At 40.8% G+C, this 16,801-nt stretch overlaps 1 protein-coding gene across 1 annotated transcript; it reads left to right on the forward strand.

The window, feature by feature from the left end:
- Positions 1-2,743: 2,743 nt before the first annotated feature.
- On the forward strand, positions 2,744-14,785 carry slc39a13 (solute carrier family 39 member 13). Its single transcript, XM_062383595.1, has 10 exons — positions 2,744-2,941; positions 4,640-5,005; positions 7,349-7,456; positions 7,917-8,059; positions 10,606-10,725; positions 11,594-11,683; positions 12,795-12,845; positions 13,022-13,154; positions 13,257-13,356; positions 13,820-14,785. The coding sequence occupies exons 2-10, from the start codon at positions 4,678-4,680 to the stop codon at positions 13,893-13,895; spliced, it is 1,149 nt and encodes a 382-aa protein (XP_062239579.1). The 5' UTR covers positions 2,744-2,941; positions 4,640-4,677; the 3' UTR covers positions 13,896-14,785.
- The last annotated feature ends 2,016 nt before the right edge of the window (positions 14,786-16,801 follow it).

Raw genomic sequence — 16,801 nt, forward strand, 5'->3', positions numbered from 1 at the left:
ACATTTGAATATAACTTTTTTTTATATCTTCATTCCCAAACTTCACACACAAACACACACAATTACCCATATAAGGCTCTAAGGTCTTTATGGGCCTCTGTTCTGGCAAACTTACAAGTTCCTCTTTTTATATATTGCTCAAGTCAGATGAAGATGACTCATTACTGATATTAATCATGTTTTTCTTTGTTATCGTTACATCTCACTCTGCTACGAACGTACGTCCGAGTTGGTCAGTCTATTTTTAGGAATCTGAGAACCTAAAGAATGGTTAGACTTTATATCATACTTATATTATAAGTGGGTAGAGTGGTCGTTCTCCAACAAGAAGGTTGCCGGTTCAAACCCCACTCTTCCCCATCTGCATGCCGAAGTGTCCTTGGCAAGATACTGAACCCCACAAAAGGGCCCCTCATAAATGTTGAGTGTACTTATTGTAAGTCGCTTTGGACAAAAGCATCAGCCAAATGTAATGTAATGTAAAGTATATTATTATATCTTGTATTAATATAAAGAAAATTAAGCCCCTGATTGCACAGTCGGTTTGAATCCACCAACATGTTTTTGACAGGAGTTAAAGCTGGTCCTCATCCTTCTTCAACACTTAGGCCATTTGATGTTATTCATTATTATGCTGGTAAATATATCTGAGAATGTAGACCCATATTATTCAATCTCTTTAACAACTGAGTCCAAGTATAATCAAAAGGAGGATGGAGCAGAAGTCCCAACGAGGGCTGAGTTATTGACTATTAATGTGCTCTAAACACAGTTTAAAGTGCAGATAATGCTCTGGCAGGGGATGAAATATAATTTCCTTTAGTGAAATAATCACATAACTTGTTGGAGCTGTTGTCAGGGCAAATTTGACACTGTAAATCAGGCAGTAAACTCCTGTCACATACACCACCTGGTGGTCAGGCAGTTTATTAGGAGAAGTTACAGATTGGGTGTTCTACTAGAGATGAAGTGTTCAGAGTATCATTACATCACAATATTGAAATATTGCTTTGTCAAAAATACAGGCCGTAGCATCAATTTGTGTATGTTACAGAGTAAAGCATAAAAATCTCGGTTAAAAAAACACTTATGTGACCTATTCTGATATCTGTTTTACACATTATATCAGAATATTATGCTTTCTGTAATCCTTGAAGTGTTTTCTAACCACACCAGGAATAATAATGTAATATCATACACAGAGGTGACATGACACAGCCTTTAGTGTTCTTTGTGGCCAAAAAGGAAACTCTGCCGTAATTCGATAATCCTGGACCAGTCACTTTTTAATCTTGTTTTAGGCTTTAAAAAAAATCAGAATCACCTTGCTTTATGCACACCAAGCTCAATATTACCAGATTTTAAAAAGCATTATTCAAAAAGGATCAAAAGCTGAAGTTTTTTTATTATTCATATTATTTATTCTATTAATTCATATTGACATACAAAAGTTCTATTGTTTCATAAAGAAACCTAGCCTAAATAAAGAAAGCATGGAAATAATTTCAAACATTCTATTAAAGGTGAATCACATTTTTTGAATCGAATAAAATTAAATCAACAGCAAGCAGCAATAACAGATTCATCATTCAGCAATTCGTGAAACCATGGCTGCAGACCCCAGGACAGAACAGGACTCTTCCTCTGTCCTAGACAGCCAACAGATAATGTGCTAGTTAGTTAACAAGACAGGGACAGACTCCTGTCCAACAACAATATAGAATATGATCACAACAGTACACAAGGATCAAAAACCATAAAGACTTTTGCGCCAGTGTTTCCAAAGACAAGATGAGAATCTTGTATCACTAGTGTCGTCTCGGTTAAAGTCCTTATGATAGCGTTTCCTGGGTCAGTTAATCATACATTTTATATAAATGTATATTACTGTTGCCACAAACATGTGGATTGCACTAATCTAGATTGGAAGCTTGAGCAATAATAAGTCTGTGTATTAAATATATACATTTACTACTTTAAAGGTTCAGTGTGTAGACTTTAGTGACATCTAGTGGTGAAGTTGAATGCTGCAGCGGAATACCCCCCTCACTCACCCTGTCAGACTGAACTTTTACAGGAATAGGTCACAGAAAAAGGGAGAATTCACTTATTAACTTCTCACCACTATGCCAATGGAGGGGGGGGGGGGGGTAAGTGGTAAGAGGAAAGCAGTGTTGCAGCCAAATCCAATACAATCCATTATGCTATCCTGTTATCCTCCTCCTGAGCAACGAATGAACATGGATCACAGAGGACATTTGGTGTATATGACCTTGTTTCAACTTGAATTTGAATGTCGGGCCTTCTGGACACTTGGATGAAACCACAGGAGCAGTACGGAGGCTTTTTATATTTATTCTGTTGTTTTATTTTACATTTGATGAATCAGTCCCCATTTAGTTTAATTGTATTGGATTTGGCTGCAACGCTGATTACCCCTGAAACTCCAAAAGTGTTTTTTGGACTCAAACACTCTTTTCAGTGAACTATCCCTTTATTAAGTTGTCTCAATAACTCCACAGTGTTGATTGTGTACATGTTTTCTCTTTTGAGGAAAGAGATGCGAAGCAAAAAACAATAAATAATAAGCATCCCTTCACCCTTCCAGCTCTGTGTGCGTGCGTGTGTGTGTGTGCGCGTGTGTGCGTGTGTTCACTTTGTGAGTCCTCGGGGCAGAAACTTCCATAAGTGTGAGTTTGGGCGGATCCAGATCCTCCCCCTCCTCCTCCCCCCTGTGATCCAGTGTTTTCCTCCGGGATGGTGCTGTGGACGTGGCTGTTTGGAGAAGCCGCGGTGGGCGCTGCAGTCGGCGGATGATCGCAGCCCTGAGCTCAGCAGCAGCAGCAGCAGAGTGTGGAGGAGCCCAGCGCCGCCGCCTGCCCTCATCAAGCCCGCCTGGATGGCAGGGACACCCCGGTGCGGGGACAGCCGAATTCACAAGGTATTTCACCGGGGAAAACCGCAGACTCGCGGTGCGGTGGCACGCTGCTTCCATGTTTCGACCCGAGCACCAACTTTAGTGGAAGTGATGCTGGTTGTAGCTGCGCAGTCTTCAGTGTCCAAACCGCTGCGTATATGTGTCCGAGCTAACGCGGGCTAACGTTAGCCTGCGAACTTTAGTTCACTGACACAGAGAGTTTGGCCAGTTCGGGTGCGTGTTCGTTAAACGCTCCGTGTCATGGATGAACCTCGTTGTGTGCTCGTGTTCACACCGTTGAGTTTAAACGTGTTTTCTGTATTTTTAACATCACAACTCTGAAGTGTCTCCGTTCTGCTCACCGAGCCTCAGAGGAAGATGAGGAGCAGGGGTTTAAAAAAAACCTGCAACAACAACAACAAACTGCTGAAAGAGTTGTGCTAAAGTTAGGAGTCAATAACCAGTTGAATCTTATACTCTCGCTTCTCACAGTTTATGAGCAGCTGCCACACAGAAGCAGACATTTTCTCAAGTACTAATATTTCCTTTTCATTTCTACCACTTACATGTCAGGGATAAATACTGTGACTCTTACTCAGTGTATCCAATAGATGGATATTTAAAAAGTCATATGAGCAGCTTAGAAATGATAGAACATTGTAGATTTAAGGTTTGATCTTTGATTTCCAGTCCTTTTTTCCTTTTTTGGCTTGTGACCCTTCAGAAGGATCGCAGTGTGTCATATGGCCCCTTTTCAGAAATGATCTCCGATAGATGTCCAGAGTTTTTCCAGGGTTTGTGTTGTGTGCACATAGGAGGAATGTAGCAGGAGATTGTTCGGGTCAGACAAGTTCGCAGCCACCGGAAGATATTCGGAAAATTCAAAGAGGGGGGGGCCTGGGTGAGACCAGGACAGAGGAGGAGAGAAACCTGCTGTGGAAATTGGGAATCGCTCTAAAAGCTCTTGAATCTCATATTTCCAAGTTGACATCTTGTTCTGCATCCTCTACGTGTTTTTTTCGTCTTTTTCATCCGCAGTTATTAGAGAGATCATCAACACACCAACTTGCTCAGAGGGAATTTTCTCACACAGGCTCACTCTAACATTTTCTGGACATTTGACCAGGTGGCAGAAAAAGTTCCGGAAAATGTCAGAAGCAGCTGACTTGGACATTTGTGGAAATCCTAAGTTTTAACATAGGGACTTCAGTGTCCGTCTGAAAGCAGCTGGAAAGCAATAAACTCCCCCACTAAATGAAATGTTTATCTCATTTCACCAGAAGCTCTGGAATCTCTGAGTCTTTCCAAGTCGACATCCTCTTCTGTGTCTCATCTTGCATGCAGTGAATTCTCCAGACACTTTCCTGCCATGTTCTCCCATGGGCTCACCGACATTTTCTGGAGATTTAACTAGAGGGCCGGCTGGCAAGGTTCTGGAAAATGACTCAAGCAATGACTCAGACTCCTCAAGTTTAACCTGTGACCCTTTGGAGGGGTCCAAAATGCAATGGAGCCTAGAAACTAAACTAGAAAATTGTAGTTCTTATCTTACTTGTACATTCATTTATCAGTATAAATCTAATAGAGACTTTAAGAAATTGGGACGGGAAACTTTCAAATAACAGACGTTGTTTACTTACCTAATGCTTATTAACAATATCCATTCCTTGTTAAAAAGGTTCAAGAGCGGCCTCTCCGTCTGACCGTGTACTTCTCTTGCAGCTCTACTGGTTGCAAGTGCTCTTCGGGCCGTGGGACGGATGGAAGCTGGAAGCTGTCGGAGGCCCCACTGGGCTGTAGCTGCTCTGTTGATCCCGGTTACTCTGCTGATGCTGACCTCCACGGGGGCGTCAAGCAGACAGAATATGGCACAAACCGCTATGGCTCATGCAACCGCCACGGCTGCGGGACCAGGCCACAGCTTGACAGATGACCTCCCAGGCCTCCAGGCGGTAGCAGCCTTCATAGCCAGTGAACAGGCTCATGTTTGGCTCCTGTCCCTGGTGGGCTCTGTTGCTGTAGGCCTCAGCGGGATTCTCCCCCTGCTTGTCATTCCCATCGAGGCCGGAGCAGCCCTCAAAACTGAAGGTAAGCGATAGTCATATGTAACCTATACACTGTGCCTATGAATGTAAAGTACTCTACCATAGGCGTGAGTAGTCTGATGATTTTAAATAATGCTTCATTTTGTAGATATAATCTACTTTCAAGCAAATTGTAGATGTCTAATGTTCCAATTACAGTCATTCAACGCTAATAAAATGGATCCTCCACACTATTCTCACAAACTAACCCTTGCTACATGGCTGTGCTGATTTACCAAATCACATCATGTATCTCAAACATATTTGAAAAACATGTCGACGTGAGCAGATGAGGAGCTGGAAACTAATCCACTTGGCTTTGCACCTTCAGATATTTCTCAAAGCAGAGTTACTGTATCTGTCAACTCACCACTTGCAGGATTAATACAACAAACGTTTTCAACCCCCTTAAAAGGAAGCATGCAAAGGAACGACCGACCACATGTGTATCTTAACAAAGTCCCAAAACATAAACTTCACTGACCGATGCATTAGCCTTCAAAACAAAATTAGTACATCAATTTGAATCTTTATTTGCATTCTTTCTAGTGTCACCTGGTTTCTTCCCTCCGACTCTCTGTGCTCAAACACAATATTTGAATGCTGTTCCCAATACAGTAGTTCACATGTAAATGTTTTTGTGTTGCTGTTGTCAGACACTAGAATAAGTATGAAATGGCGATTGAGACGTGTCCTCTCAAAACAGTTATGTTACCCAGAAGTCCCTTCCAGGCAGTTACAACTTTGTGCACTGCAGACATCAAGGTTTTACAACCACACTGTCACTCAACACACAAGTTACAGGCTACGGCTGAGCTGTGATTGCAGCTGTAGTTACTTAAAAAATTATCACTCACAGACAAAGTTAGAGGCTCATTCACAACTGTGTCTGCGGCAGTGGTGTCAGTTTAATGAGAGGGATAGAGAGGCGTGCTGGTTGAGGTAAAGCCCGGCCTCACACTCCCAGGCAAGACTAGCTCTTCTATGGAAAGTACGAGTAAACAAACTGCTACATTAGTCACTAGGTGCTTTTTTTAAAAAGAGCAACTCAGAGTTATATTAGGACTTATCTTATTTAGTATAAATATTTTGTTTGGTATGAATAAATACGTGGATTGAGGGTATTTTTAAGACAGAGACATCCACATGAACACAAATCAGATGTAAATGTCAAACAGCGAATTAGAGAAGTAAAAAAAGGGAATCATCTCGCATCATTAACCCAACACAGTGTATCACAATGCTGATTCATAGGCAATGCATTACAGGGACTCCACACAGGCGAATCCGTCAGCTCTGGCATCCACAACTCTCTCATTTCTCACAGCCGTGTATAAAAACTCCAGCTCTTTAGAGGCTCTGTAGTAAATCCCAGCGCTCCACTCCCCCTGAACCAGAGAAAACAAACCTAGTAGGCTCAACAATAGAACTGCCGGGTCTTTGTCAGACAGATAAAACTAAACTAAATAACTAAATTAAGCAGACTGCCCAGAGTACCTTTTACATGTATTTACTTAACTTTAAATTGACCTTTTAACAAAAACGTTATGTAAGCACCATATGCGTTAATTCAAGAGCACAGCAGAATTCCCCATATTTTTGTGAAAAAAATTTCAATCCCTCCAATAGTTGTTGTTTATTTGAGTGGAGTAAAGTGATGGCAGACAGACATTGCCATCCATAGAGACTCAATGCGGTCAGTCCAAATGTAGGGGACATGAATGTGCACCGATTAAGCCAGGTACAAAATACTATATCTCCTTTTTTTAATCCATTCATTCACAGCTGTTGAATTTAAATCTTATATGTTGCTCTAACACTCAGTTGACAGATGGACTCTTAAACTGTTGAGAGAAACCTGGTTTAATTGGTATCCTATGTTTATGGTATTTTTTTAATTATAAGGTACATTCATTGATCTTCTCACCTTCTGAGCTTCAACCACCAGGGCTCAGTTACTGTAGGTCAGCCTGAGGCCTCTCTAGTGGCCCCACCCAAGAACGTGGCATTTTAGATTTATTTTTGGCCTCTGGCTTTCATGTGCACTCTTAACTAGAGGTTAGGCATTACCAAGGGAACTCGTCAAGAATATCAAAGTCTATGGGATACGTGTTCGTTTTCCAGTTGAAAGCCATTTTAGTGCTTATGTTTTAATCCAGTGTTTTTTTGTTAGAAATTATTAATCATTATGTGTCTGGGTTTTTTCAAAGAACTTTAAGAGCTGTGGTTAGGTGAGGTTATGATCTCGAGCCAGAAAGAAACTTCACATTAAATCAATGCAGCTTTCTTCTATTAATCCTGGTTCACTGTTACCTTGTTTATTTACTCTTCCTTTGTGGTTCCTCAGCTGGATGCCAGAAGCTCAAGCAGCTGTTAAGCTTTGCAATTGGTGGTCTCCTTGGTGATGTTTTTCTTCACCTCCTTCCTGAGGCGTGGGCGCTCTCTGGCTCTTCAGGTTGGTCTCCTTTGCACCAATGCCATCGCCACTTTCCTAGCTGAAGTGTGTGTTGTTTCTTTGACCCACTCTTCCCACTCACAAGGAAACCAGAATAGTTGTTTGTTTGTTTGCTGTTGTACCATTATTTCCACCTCGCCTTGCCTTCCAGGTATATGGCTTTTCACAGAGAACACGGAATTTCATAAAGCTCATTTAAGGAAAGGATTTTCTGTTTAATATCAATCATGCATTACATTTCTTCCAATAAAAATCATACTGTTTGTAAACAGATTATGTTTTCTTATATTATCTGATAACGTTGTGTGAAAGAAGTTTTGGTTATATCCTCTTTAACTTGGTTCTAGTTATTAGAGACAGTGTTATTTGTAGCACTGCCACTCACACATTTAATGCTGTAGTTCACTTGTCACTTGCTGTATTTGTTCACTCAGTCTTGTGAACATCTGCTACTCCACAGGTTGTAAACACAAACACTACAAGACCCAGGGCTGGTGGGTAATCGTCGGTCTGTTGGCCTTCCTGGTCCTGGAGAAGATGTTTCCAGACCGAGACAGCCATGAAGATCCCACTCCAGACTCTGACCTAAATTCGAATACTCCTGTAAGTGCTCCAGCTGTAATATTGTGTTTGAGGAGAATCTGTTCACTGCTTTCCAAAGTAGTATCGCAGCTAACAGACCTGTCAGAACAAGATTTTCAAATATTTCATTGGTTTGCATAACACACACTGCATCCGTGTTTGGTTCGCATACTTCTCTCAGTGGTGTCAGTGTTTTGCTGACTGAAGCATCAGACGACCGACTGTGCAATCAACATATAGGCTACACATTCTCCTTTAATTTAAAGGATTATTTCGACATACTGGTAAGTATAATTAGTGACTGCTTGTTTTCATGGTAAACATTAGTTCTTATGGTTGAGACAAACACTGGAAATAAGAACATTTTATTTCTTTAGCGTTAGATCTCCCTCATCTGAATGTTCCATACATTTTCCTGTTGTTGTAAACTTGTCATACTCTAAACATCTAAACATCTGCTGCATGAAAGACAAACTCTGGAAAATGTCTGAACCCAACGTTTTGGACCAGAGTTCATTCATGAATATCAGATCTGTTCTTCGTCCAACAAAGTTGAGCTTGCAAATCTCTCAGTAAAAGACTCATTCAAGGGAAAGGTGTTTTTGTTTCTACAGCTCCCCCAACCCCCAAATGCCAGTCTATATGTTAACCAGCTAATGGCTCTCTACACACTAACCATACAAACATGGGAGTAGTTTCAACCTTCTCATCAGGCTCTCAGAAAAAAGCAAACAGTCATATTTTACAAGTCAACTCAAACTATAAACACTATAAATAACATGGAGGACATTCATTGAACAGCCTAAACTCTGAGATATTTGTCTAATGTGTATTAGGTGGAAACAGCTGCTCATGTTTTTTTTATTATTAGTGTGGTTGGAATTTGTATTTAATTCCCTGGTGAGGAAATAAACCATCAGACTGAGTGATCAATTCAATGATATCAAAGTATTTAATTAATGGTAGAGAAACAATTTACAGAGAAGAGATTTGAACACAAACAGAGTTACTAAGCAAACCCTTGGCCAAGAAGGGCAGAATCCTCAACACCCCTGCAGGTATCAAGGATCTGACAAATGGCGGATGGCATGTGCCAGCTTTTATGCACAGGTCAAGGGGTTCCATGTCATCCTTCGATATCATGCAGGCAGGAACTGTCCAGTGGTCAGACATTGCTCAGAGGATGGGCAAAATGCCCCCCCTCTCTCCTGAGTCTATAGACACTGGGCAGAAAATCAAATAGTCACAAGGACGTTTAGGTTCAAACTAACTAACATTTCCTGATATCAGGCAGATTAATATTTAGTAGAATTTATATAATGATGTTTTTCAGGTCAATCCTACTGAACTTTGAGAATAGCTATTTCAGGACAGAAGGGTCTGCTACATTTTATAAGAGGACAGTTCAAAATGAGATGCTTGTCAAACAAATGGCCTCTTTGTAGAGTGTTGTTGTCCGGTAGTTGGAGCGTTGCTGGGACAGCCTTGTCCTCCCTCCTGTTTATTGTAACACGAGTGAGGGAGAAGATTTGAATCCACGACTCATCTCCTCTACTAGAGTCTATTTTAAGTGCCAGGTGAAGCAGCTGCTTGAGCCATTTCAGTGTCCACAGGAGAGCTGAGCACTCACTTTATAGTCAGAGGCTTCAATAGACCGGGACAGAGTGAGACAGAGACAGAGAGGGTCAGTGTTTAAACACACTGTGTGGATAGGCTATGCTGAGCAACACATACTAGGGTTGTGACTTTTTTAGGCTTTAGTTTGTATTGGTCGGTGTTTTTTATATATCATATGTGTAGAAAGTTGCCTTGCTTAATGTAAAATTTGCATTTTAAATTCCTCATTGAACAAACCTAACAAAGTGTTTTTCAGTGACGTGTCTGTCAGACTGCAGGAGGTGATTGATAGTCATGGAAATTCATCACACTTTATAACTTCTGCATGCTTCAATAATAGACACAGAGCAGACATCTCCTTGCAGCGGCCAGAAGACAGCAGGCTGTATTCCTCTCATCATTTTAAATAGCAACATAAGTGGTTTCTATATGAGGGAACGGGGAAGTTGACTGTTTCACGGAAATAGGAGGCGACGGCCGGAGACAAATCTGTCTCCTTTTATACATTTCATAAAAAATATGTTGAGCAGTGTTATAATTTAAGGCTCAGAAGTTTTGAAATGTTTGGAAAATAAAGCAGAAGTACAAATGACTGCTTAAAACACCACATGTGGAAAGTTCTGAAAATACTCTGGATTTTTTTCAATAGCTGTTCTGTTTGTGGTGGGTGAACCCTGTGACGCAGTGGGAGAAACAATAAAATCCTTGTTTATTGTTTCCATTCACATTCGTTTTTATGAAGATAAGTGTTAATGGTCAATGTGGGCAACACGTTTCCTTGGGGGAGATGTGTCCCTCCAAGTCAATTGCATGTTACTGATGTTAAATGATACTGGTTAGTAGGAACATAAAAATTATTCATAAAAATGTTGATGATGTTAGTAATGTGAGAAAGAGGGCGCACATAGAGTGTTCATTGTTGCTTTGTTTTTCTTCCCTTTTCTCTGCAGGCACAGCCTAATTCAGTTTTTGGTGAAAAAGCAGTGGTATCACTCAGAAATGGGAATCATGCTGAGTCATGGAAATCCTCCAAGCAACAGAGTCTGCAGGAAAGATCAGGGAAAATAAAGGTAATGCTGACAAACCAAACATTCCCCTACTTAATAAAAATGACAGAAAATGATTTTAAAAACTGAACAAATAAGTAAAGAGAAACACCACTGGAGTTAAACTGTTGATGTGTAATGTTTATTTAATGAGACGCTTTTTTAGTTTCTTCAGTCCTCTCCAAATGAAGTCATTTCAAGGCAAAAGCCTTTGGGAAATATCATATTTTTACTGTTTTGGTTGTGGCAACAGAGAAGGATTTTTCTATGGCACTTGACAAAGATGACGTCATTGATGGCAGAGGGCAGTGATTTACTGCTCCGCCTACTTGTTTACTACTCTGGTAACCGTTACATCAACAATAGGGTTAGCCTGCAAAATGAGAGGTCTGGTGCTTTGTGTGAAAAATGTGGCCTGGATAGTCAAATTCCCAGGCTGAATTATTGTCAGATAGACAGTCCGCCCCTGGTTTGAGGAGAAGCTGCAGCCGTCTGTAGAAAGATACAACATGGGTGCTTTTATATCTTTTCTGCCTGTCTCAACACGTATTGGTCAAAAGGAAAGGTGGGGCACATCTGAAATACTTTTCGAGCATATCACACCATCAACAACGAAAATGCTTTAGAAATTCACAACACATCACCAGCAGCTGCTTTCTCAACGTGTTTTTTTACACTGAATGCAGATTCGTTTTTTTTCAGAGTAACAGATCATTTACAGCCCCATTTTTTAAATGGGGTCAGACAACAAAGAAGAAGATAACTCTATCTTTAAATCTGCCAGTGTTGTTGTAGCTGATAAATTATCACATTCTACAATCTGCCATAGTTTTAATTGTGAATAATGAAGAATCATGTGAGTTACAATGGCTTTATGCTTTGTGTGTCACAGACAAGTGGATACCTGAACCTCCTGGCCAACTGCATCGACAACTTCACTCACGGACTGGCCGTTGCAGGAAGTTTCCTGGTCAGCAAAAAGGTAAGAAGCATCAAGTCTAACTAGGAGATCCCCCAAGATCAAAGAATTATTCTCTGGAAAGTTTGTGAAATCTCAAAAAAACACAGCAATGTTAAAGAAGGTGAAAGTGCCCCCTTTGTTGATATCCTTATATTCTTGGGAAATGTCCAACCCTTCCACCAAGTTTCATGAGAATCTGGTTGATTGGTTTTGTGTAATCCTGCTAAAAAACAAACAACGACAAACCAACAAACAGCAGTGAAATCAAAGCCTCCATGCAGGAGATAAAAAAAAATATCTTCTAGGTGCAGACTGAAACAAAATGTCTGTTGAATGTGAATATGTCTGAATGCAAACACATTGTGGACACTACAAAAGGCAGAATATTAAGTAAAGCTTGTGAGCTGCACAGTGACCTCAGAGGAGCGCTGTAATAATTAATGAAAGCAAAGGACAAAAATAAATCAGGGGTATGTGGACATACAACTCCTCCCTCATGAGTGCAGTGTTTGGCAGCGTGAATACAGACTCACTGTCTGAGTGTCGACCCGCTCCGGCAGCAGTCTGACTTCAAACATGACCACTCAGGGCTTTCGTCAACAGTCCTCAACGAAGTCTTTCTCTCTGTTTGTTCGGTTCCTGTCGTATTGTGTTTTGGGCTTGTTCAGAACAGGTTGACTCCAAACTGCAGGGACCTGAGTTTGCGTCGCTTCAGCAGTTTACTGCATGTATTTGTATCAGTGGGAACGAGAGAGTCCAGCTGGAGAGACATAAGGCGAGCAGCATGAACCCTGGATCAGTGCGCCAGAGAGGAAGTTCGCTAGATGTCTCAAACATGCACACGCTTCACCATCATGTTGTGTTTACGCTCATGCACATTTGTCACAATGTGATTCTGCCACATTAAAAATGCTGCGCGAAAATGGTATGTTCAAAAGCAAGGTTGATTAAAAATGAAATAAATTACAGTTCACAGTTTGTAATTCTGAAGGGCTGATGAACATAGCTTGAACTTAATTTATTACTTTAATAGCACTTTATTATTTCGAGACGATCATTATTATTTTTTACAAAGTCAGGCAAAGCAGTATTTCTTTATAACATAGCCGTGTTAATGAGTCTTTTCTTGCAGGTTGGGTGTCTTACCACCTTTGCCATCCTGCTCCATGAAATCCCCCACGAGGTGAGATTACACGAGTCTTGGTTGAATTGTATAGTCTTAAATTTTTTCCTAAACTTAGAAGTTCAAAGTTTGCTTTCAAAGAGTCCCGTTTATATGATTTAAAGGATGTAGAGAGAATCGGATCCTATGGAAGTTAGTTTTTGAAGGTTGAGATGTCCCTTTGTGTTTGTCTGAAGGTGGGAGACTTTGCCATCCTGCTGAGGGCCGGGTTCGACCGATGGAGTGCTGCCCGCATGCAGCTGTCCACAGCGCTGGTCGGGGTCTTGGGAGCTTGCTTTGCTTTGTGCACTCAGTCTCCTAAAGGCACAGGTAAGATGAGACCAGTAAACATACAATGAAACCCAATATTGACGATGGCAGACCACTTGGAAGTTGCCAGAATCCGTCACAAGTGTTTTGTTCCATTTCTAGAAAATGCCACAGCCTGGATTTTGCCTTTCACCTCTGGGGGGTTTCTTTACATCGCCCTGGTGAACGTGATGCCTGATCTGCTGCAGGAGACCAGTTTAAGGTACGTTGGATGTTTTCCAGCTCTTATGTCGTTAACCCGCTGAACAACTGGCAGCTTCTGGCCGTTTTTTGCTTTGATCAAATTTGTATGCACTTTGGGTTCATTTTCACTGCAATATGAAGTTGTGAGGTATAGAGAACTTAAACATGTATTTTGTAGAGTACAAAGTTAATTCTATCAATCATTAACATTTCGGATCTTCTTACATTAATCCAATGCAGGACCTGAAAATTCACATTTTGTCACGTTATAGATTGTGTTGAAGAACATAGAATATTATATCTTTTACATAATTTACATTTTCAAAATTTGACAATATATTTGTTTTGCTGTGTTAGCCAATGAAAAATGGCGTCTTTTGGCGATTCATTTTCTGCATTTGTTTTTTCTGCATCATCCATGTTTACGAACTTGTCGTCCTGCAGTCTTCAATACTTCATTGGTTTGTTGTTTTGTTTTTCAGACACACTCTCGTGCAGATCCTGCTCATTTGCTGTGGTGTGGGGGTCATGGCTCTGCTTTCTGCGATTGTCGACTGAACACGGAGGCCTTACCAAAGACTAAATCTCACCACTAGAGAGAAATCCCGTTCTCCACAGACCCCTCACATCTGGTACCTCCCATGCGTAGAAACTTTTTGTCTGAGACACTACTCCTCTTTGATATCACCTTAACTTTACACTACAACAAAATGTTCGACAAAGAAACAGCACTTTATGGATGGATGACCGAGTGGACGACCTCGATCTGCTGACCGGACATTTTTGTGGACACTTATCAAGGGAATTCAGAGGGTTTGTGTGGAAATCTGTTACCAAATTCTTTTCTACTGTCGATCAATCGTATTGTTTTGCACCTTTACACATGTAAACCGGATGTACCTGCTCAACAGACCGGGTATTATTGGATCTCCTTCTTAAAAGAATTGAACCCTAAAAAGTTTAAACAGTATTTAAACAGATTGTTGTGCTTCCTCGATTTCTGATGTAACTGCTGCCTATTTATTGAAAAAAAGGGGGGGAAAGCATCTGGGTTTTATAAGAGTTATCCCAGAACCACCATGCCATAATCAGTGTCTTGTCAAGAAAGAAGTGCCAAAAAGTCAGGACGGGCTGTTCCATAAGTGTCGGCTCTACACCAAAGTACAGTTTTCCAGTTGTATCCCCCTCACACAGAGCAGTCTGCACCGGCTCAAGTTGATGCTTACGCAAAGCTCTGCTTGAATCGATGATTTTGATAAAGTTGCAGGTTGCTACTGTTTGTGTAGAGTATCCAGTTTTGACTTATAGTTGTTACAGTCATGGAACATACAACAGCTTTTAACCGCAAAGACTTATTCACGTCATGTTTTATCATTCAAATATTTGCTGACTCACCTCCTGGTGAAAGTTTCCACATCTGAATAAATAAAATGTAAATTTCTCTATAATCTTTATTTACCAAGTCTGTTTATTTTTATGTATACGTACTAGAGGGTAATTTGAAAAAGTGGGACGCAGGCTTTGGATGGATCCTAGAGAGATTAGTATAATCGTGGTATTGATCGGTGGAGCTGTGTGAAGGTGCTGAGGCAGCACAGTGGGTTGAGTTGACCTCGCCGCACAAAAACCTGTCCACCATTAGCATATTTTTACTGCAGAGATCCCATGCCCGGAATGTCATATGGGAGTGATGGGAGGGGGGAGTGAAGGAAGGGGGCATTGACTGTGTGTTCAACTCTTGTCCAATTTTCTACACAGTCTGTTTGGCAAGCTTCTGTTGCCATAACGACTCCGCCACGGGTTGCCTTCCTTAGTCATCAGCCTGTGAGCAGCCTATTGTCTGTGGGAGCCGCCCTCTGTCCCAGCACAGAAGGACAACAAACAACAGTGCAAACACAGGAGTGAAAATTCGTTCATTGATGCTCAGCTGAGTTCACACTACCTCATAGTTTAAAACAAGTGTGGAAATCCTGGAGTCTGGATTAAAATGTTCTAGTGGATGACAGATATGGCTCTTAAATTGCCCATATGTGTGAATGTGAGTGTGACCCGTTGTTTGTCTGTATTTGTCGGCCCTGCGTGACACTGGCGATATACACACACACACAACATGAGCTGGGATTGGCTCTAGCTCCTCTACCACCCTCAGAAAGGACAGGCGCTATAGATGATAAGTAGATGGATGACATATCAAATTATGTCATCAAAATGTAAAATTACCTCATACCAATATATGTTTACCACAGAGTACATAGTGTACTATAATAAAAGTTGAACTAAGTATTGCAAACAAATCCTTAACAAAGGATGAGTTCCACTTAATTCAAATTCAATTCAGATATTAGATTTAAAAAGGGGTTAGGTTGAGCAACTGCATTTAAATGTCAAACTGAATCATCAACAGACATCAAATATACTTCACTTGAATCCCCTATGGCTTCCTGTAATTGATAGATCTGAGCAGGTGGAGATTTATTAGTTTAACTTGTCATTTATTCAATATTTTTTTACCTGCGGCGTTGTGACGTTATAACCCTTTAGCTAAAGTTTGATATGTTTGTCTAGTTTTCTTTACAGCTGCAGAGGAGGTGAAGTTTTCCTCTGTGTCTGTTAGCAGGATTGTGCAAAAGCTACTGGACGCTTCAGCACAAAAATAAAGAACCCAATCAATTTAGGTGCTGATCCGGATCAGGGGACGGATCCGGATTTTTTTCTTCACTTTCTTTAACATTGTAAGATAGGTTTTCATAATTTTGTTGATTTTTCAAAGAAGAATTCATGGATATTGATTAAAAAACAGGCATGTTTAGGGTCCAGATTATGTTGGTGCAGATCCAAATAAAAATCTAGATCTATGTGGTTTAGGGGGACTAATACACTCACACTTTTACTGTCATTCTTTTATTTATTGTTGTTAATGTCCTACATTCACCAGGTGACCTGCAGAAGAGTGAATTTATTTTGTTCGTCCCCGTGATTAAAGGTTAAATTGATGAGATCAAAAGAGATTAACTTGCTAAGTTTCCTCCTCTCCTATCACTACAAAGTCTTGAGCGTCTTAAAATTATACTTTATATTCAAACTTTTAAATATTTATATTTAGAAAACAAATCAAATCTGAGGTGACACTTAATAGTCATGAGATAAACAGCCGGAACAATTCACAGTAAAAGTAAACAGTGCAACTCATAAATCATAACCACCACTTTGTTTTGCTGCTGTTCAGGAACTCCCTGGTTGTTTCTAGGGAGAAAAATGATTGATCATTGTGATCAAAGATTTTGCACGTGACTAAACTCCCTCCCCCCCACTGCACCTGTGTTTCTACATGTTTACCAAAAGCCTTAAAGGTGACCATACAAGCGTCACACATGACCACTCCCCTCCTGACGGAGCCCGGTCCTGTCTGCTCCCCCATCCCTCAGCATCCTGGAGGAGAGAGAGCGCGCAACTACATCACTGAC

This window comes from Platichthys flesus, chromosome 1, assembly GCF_949316205.1.
Source record: "Platichthys flesus chromosome 1, fPlaFle2.1, whole genome shotgun sequence".
NCBI lineage: Eukaryota > Metazoa > Chordata > Actinopteri > Pleuronectiformes > Pleuronectidae > Platichthys > Platichthys flesus.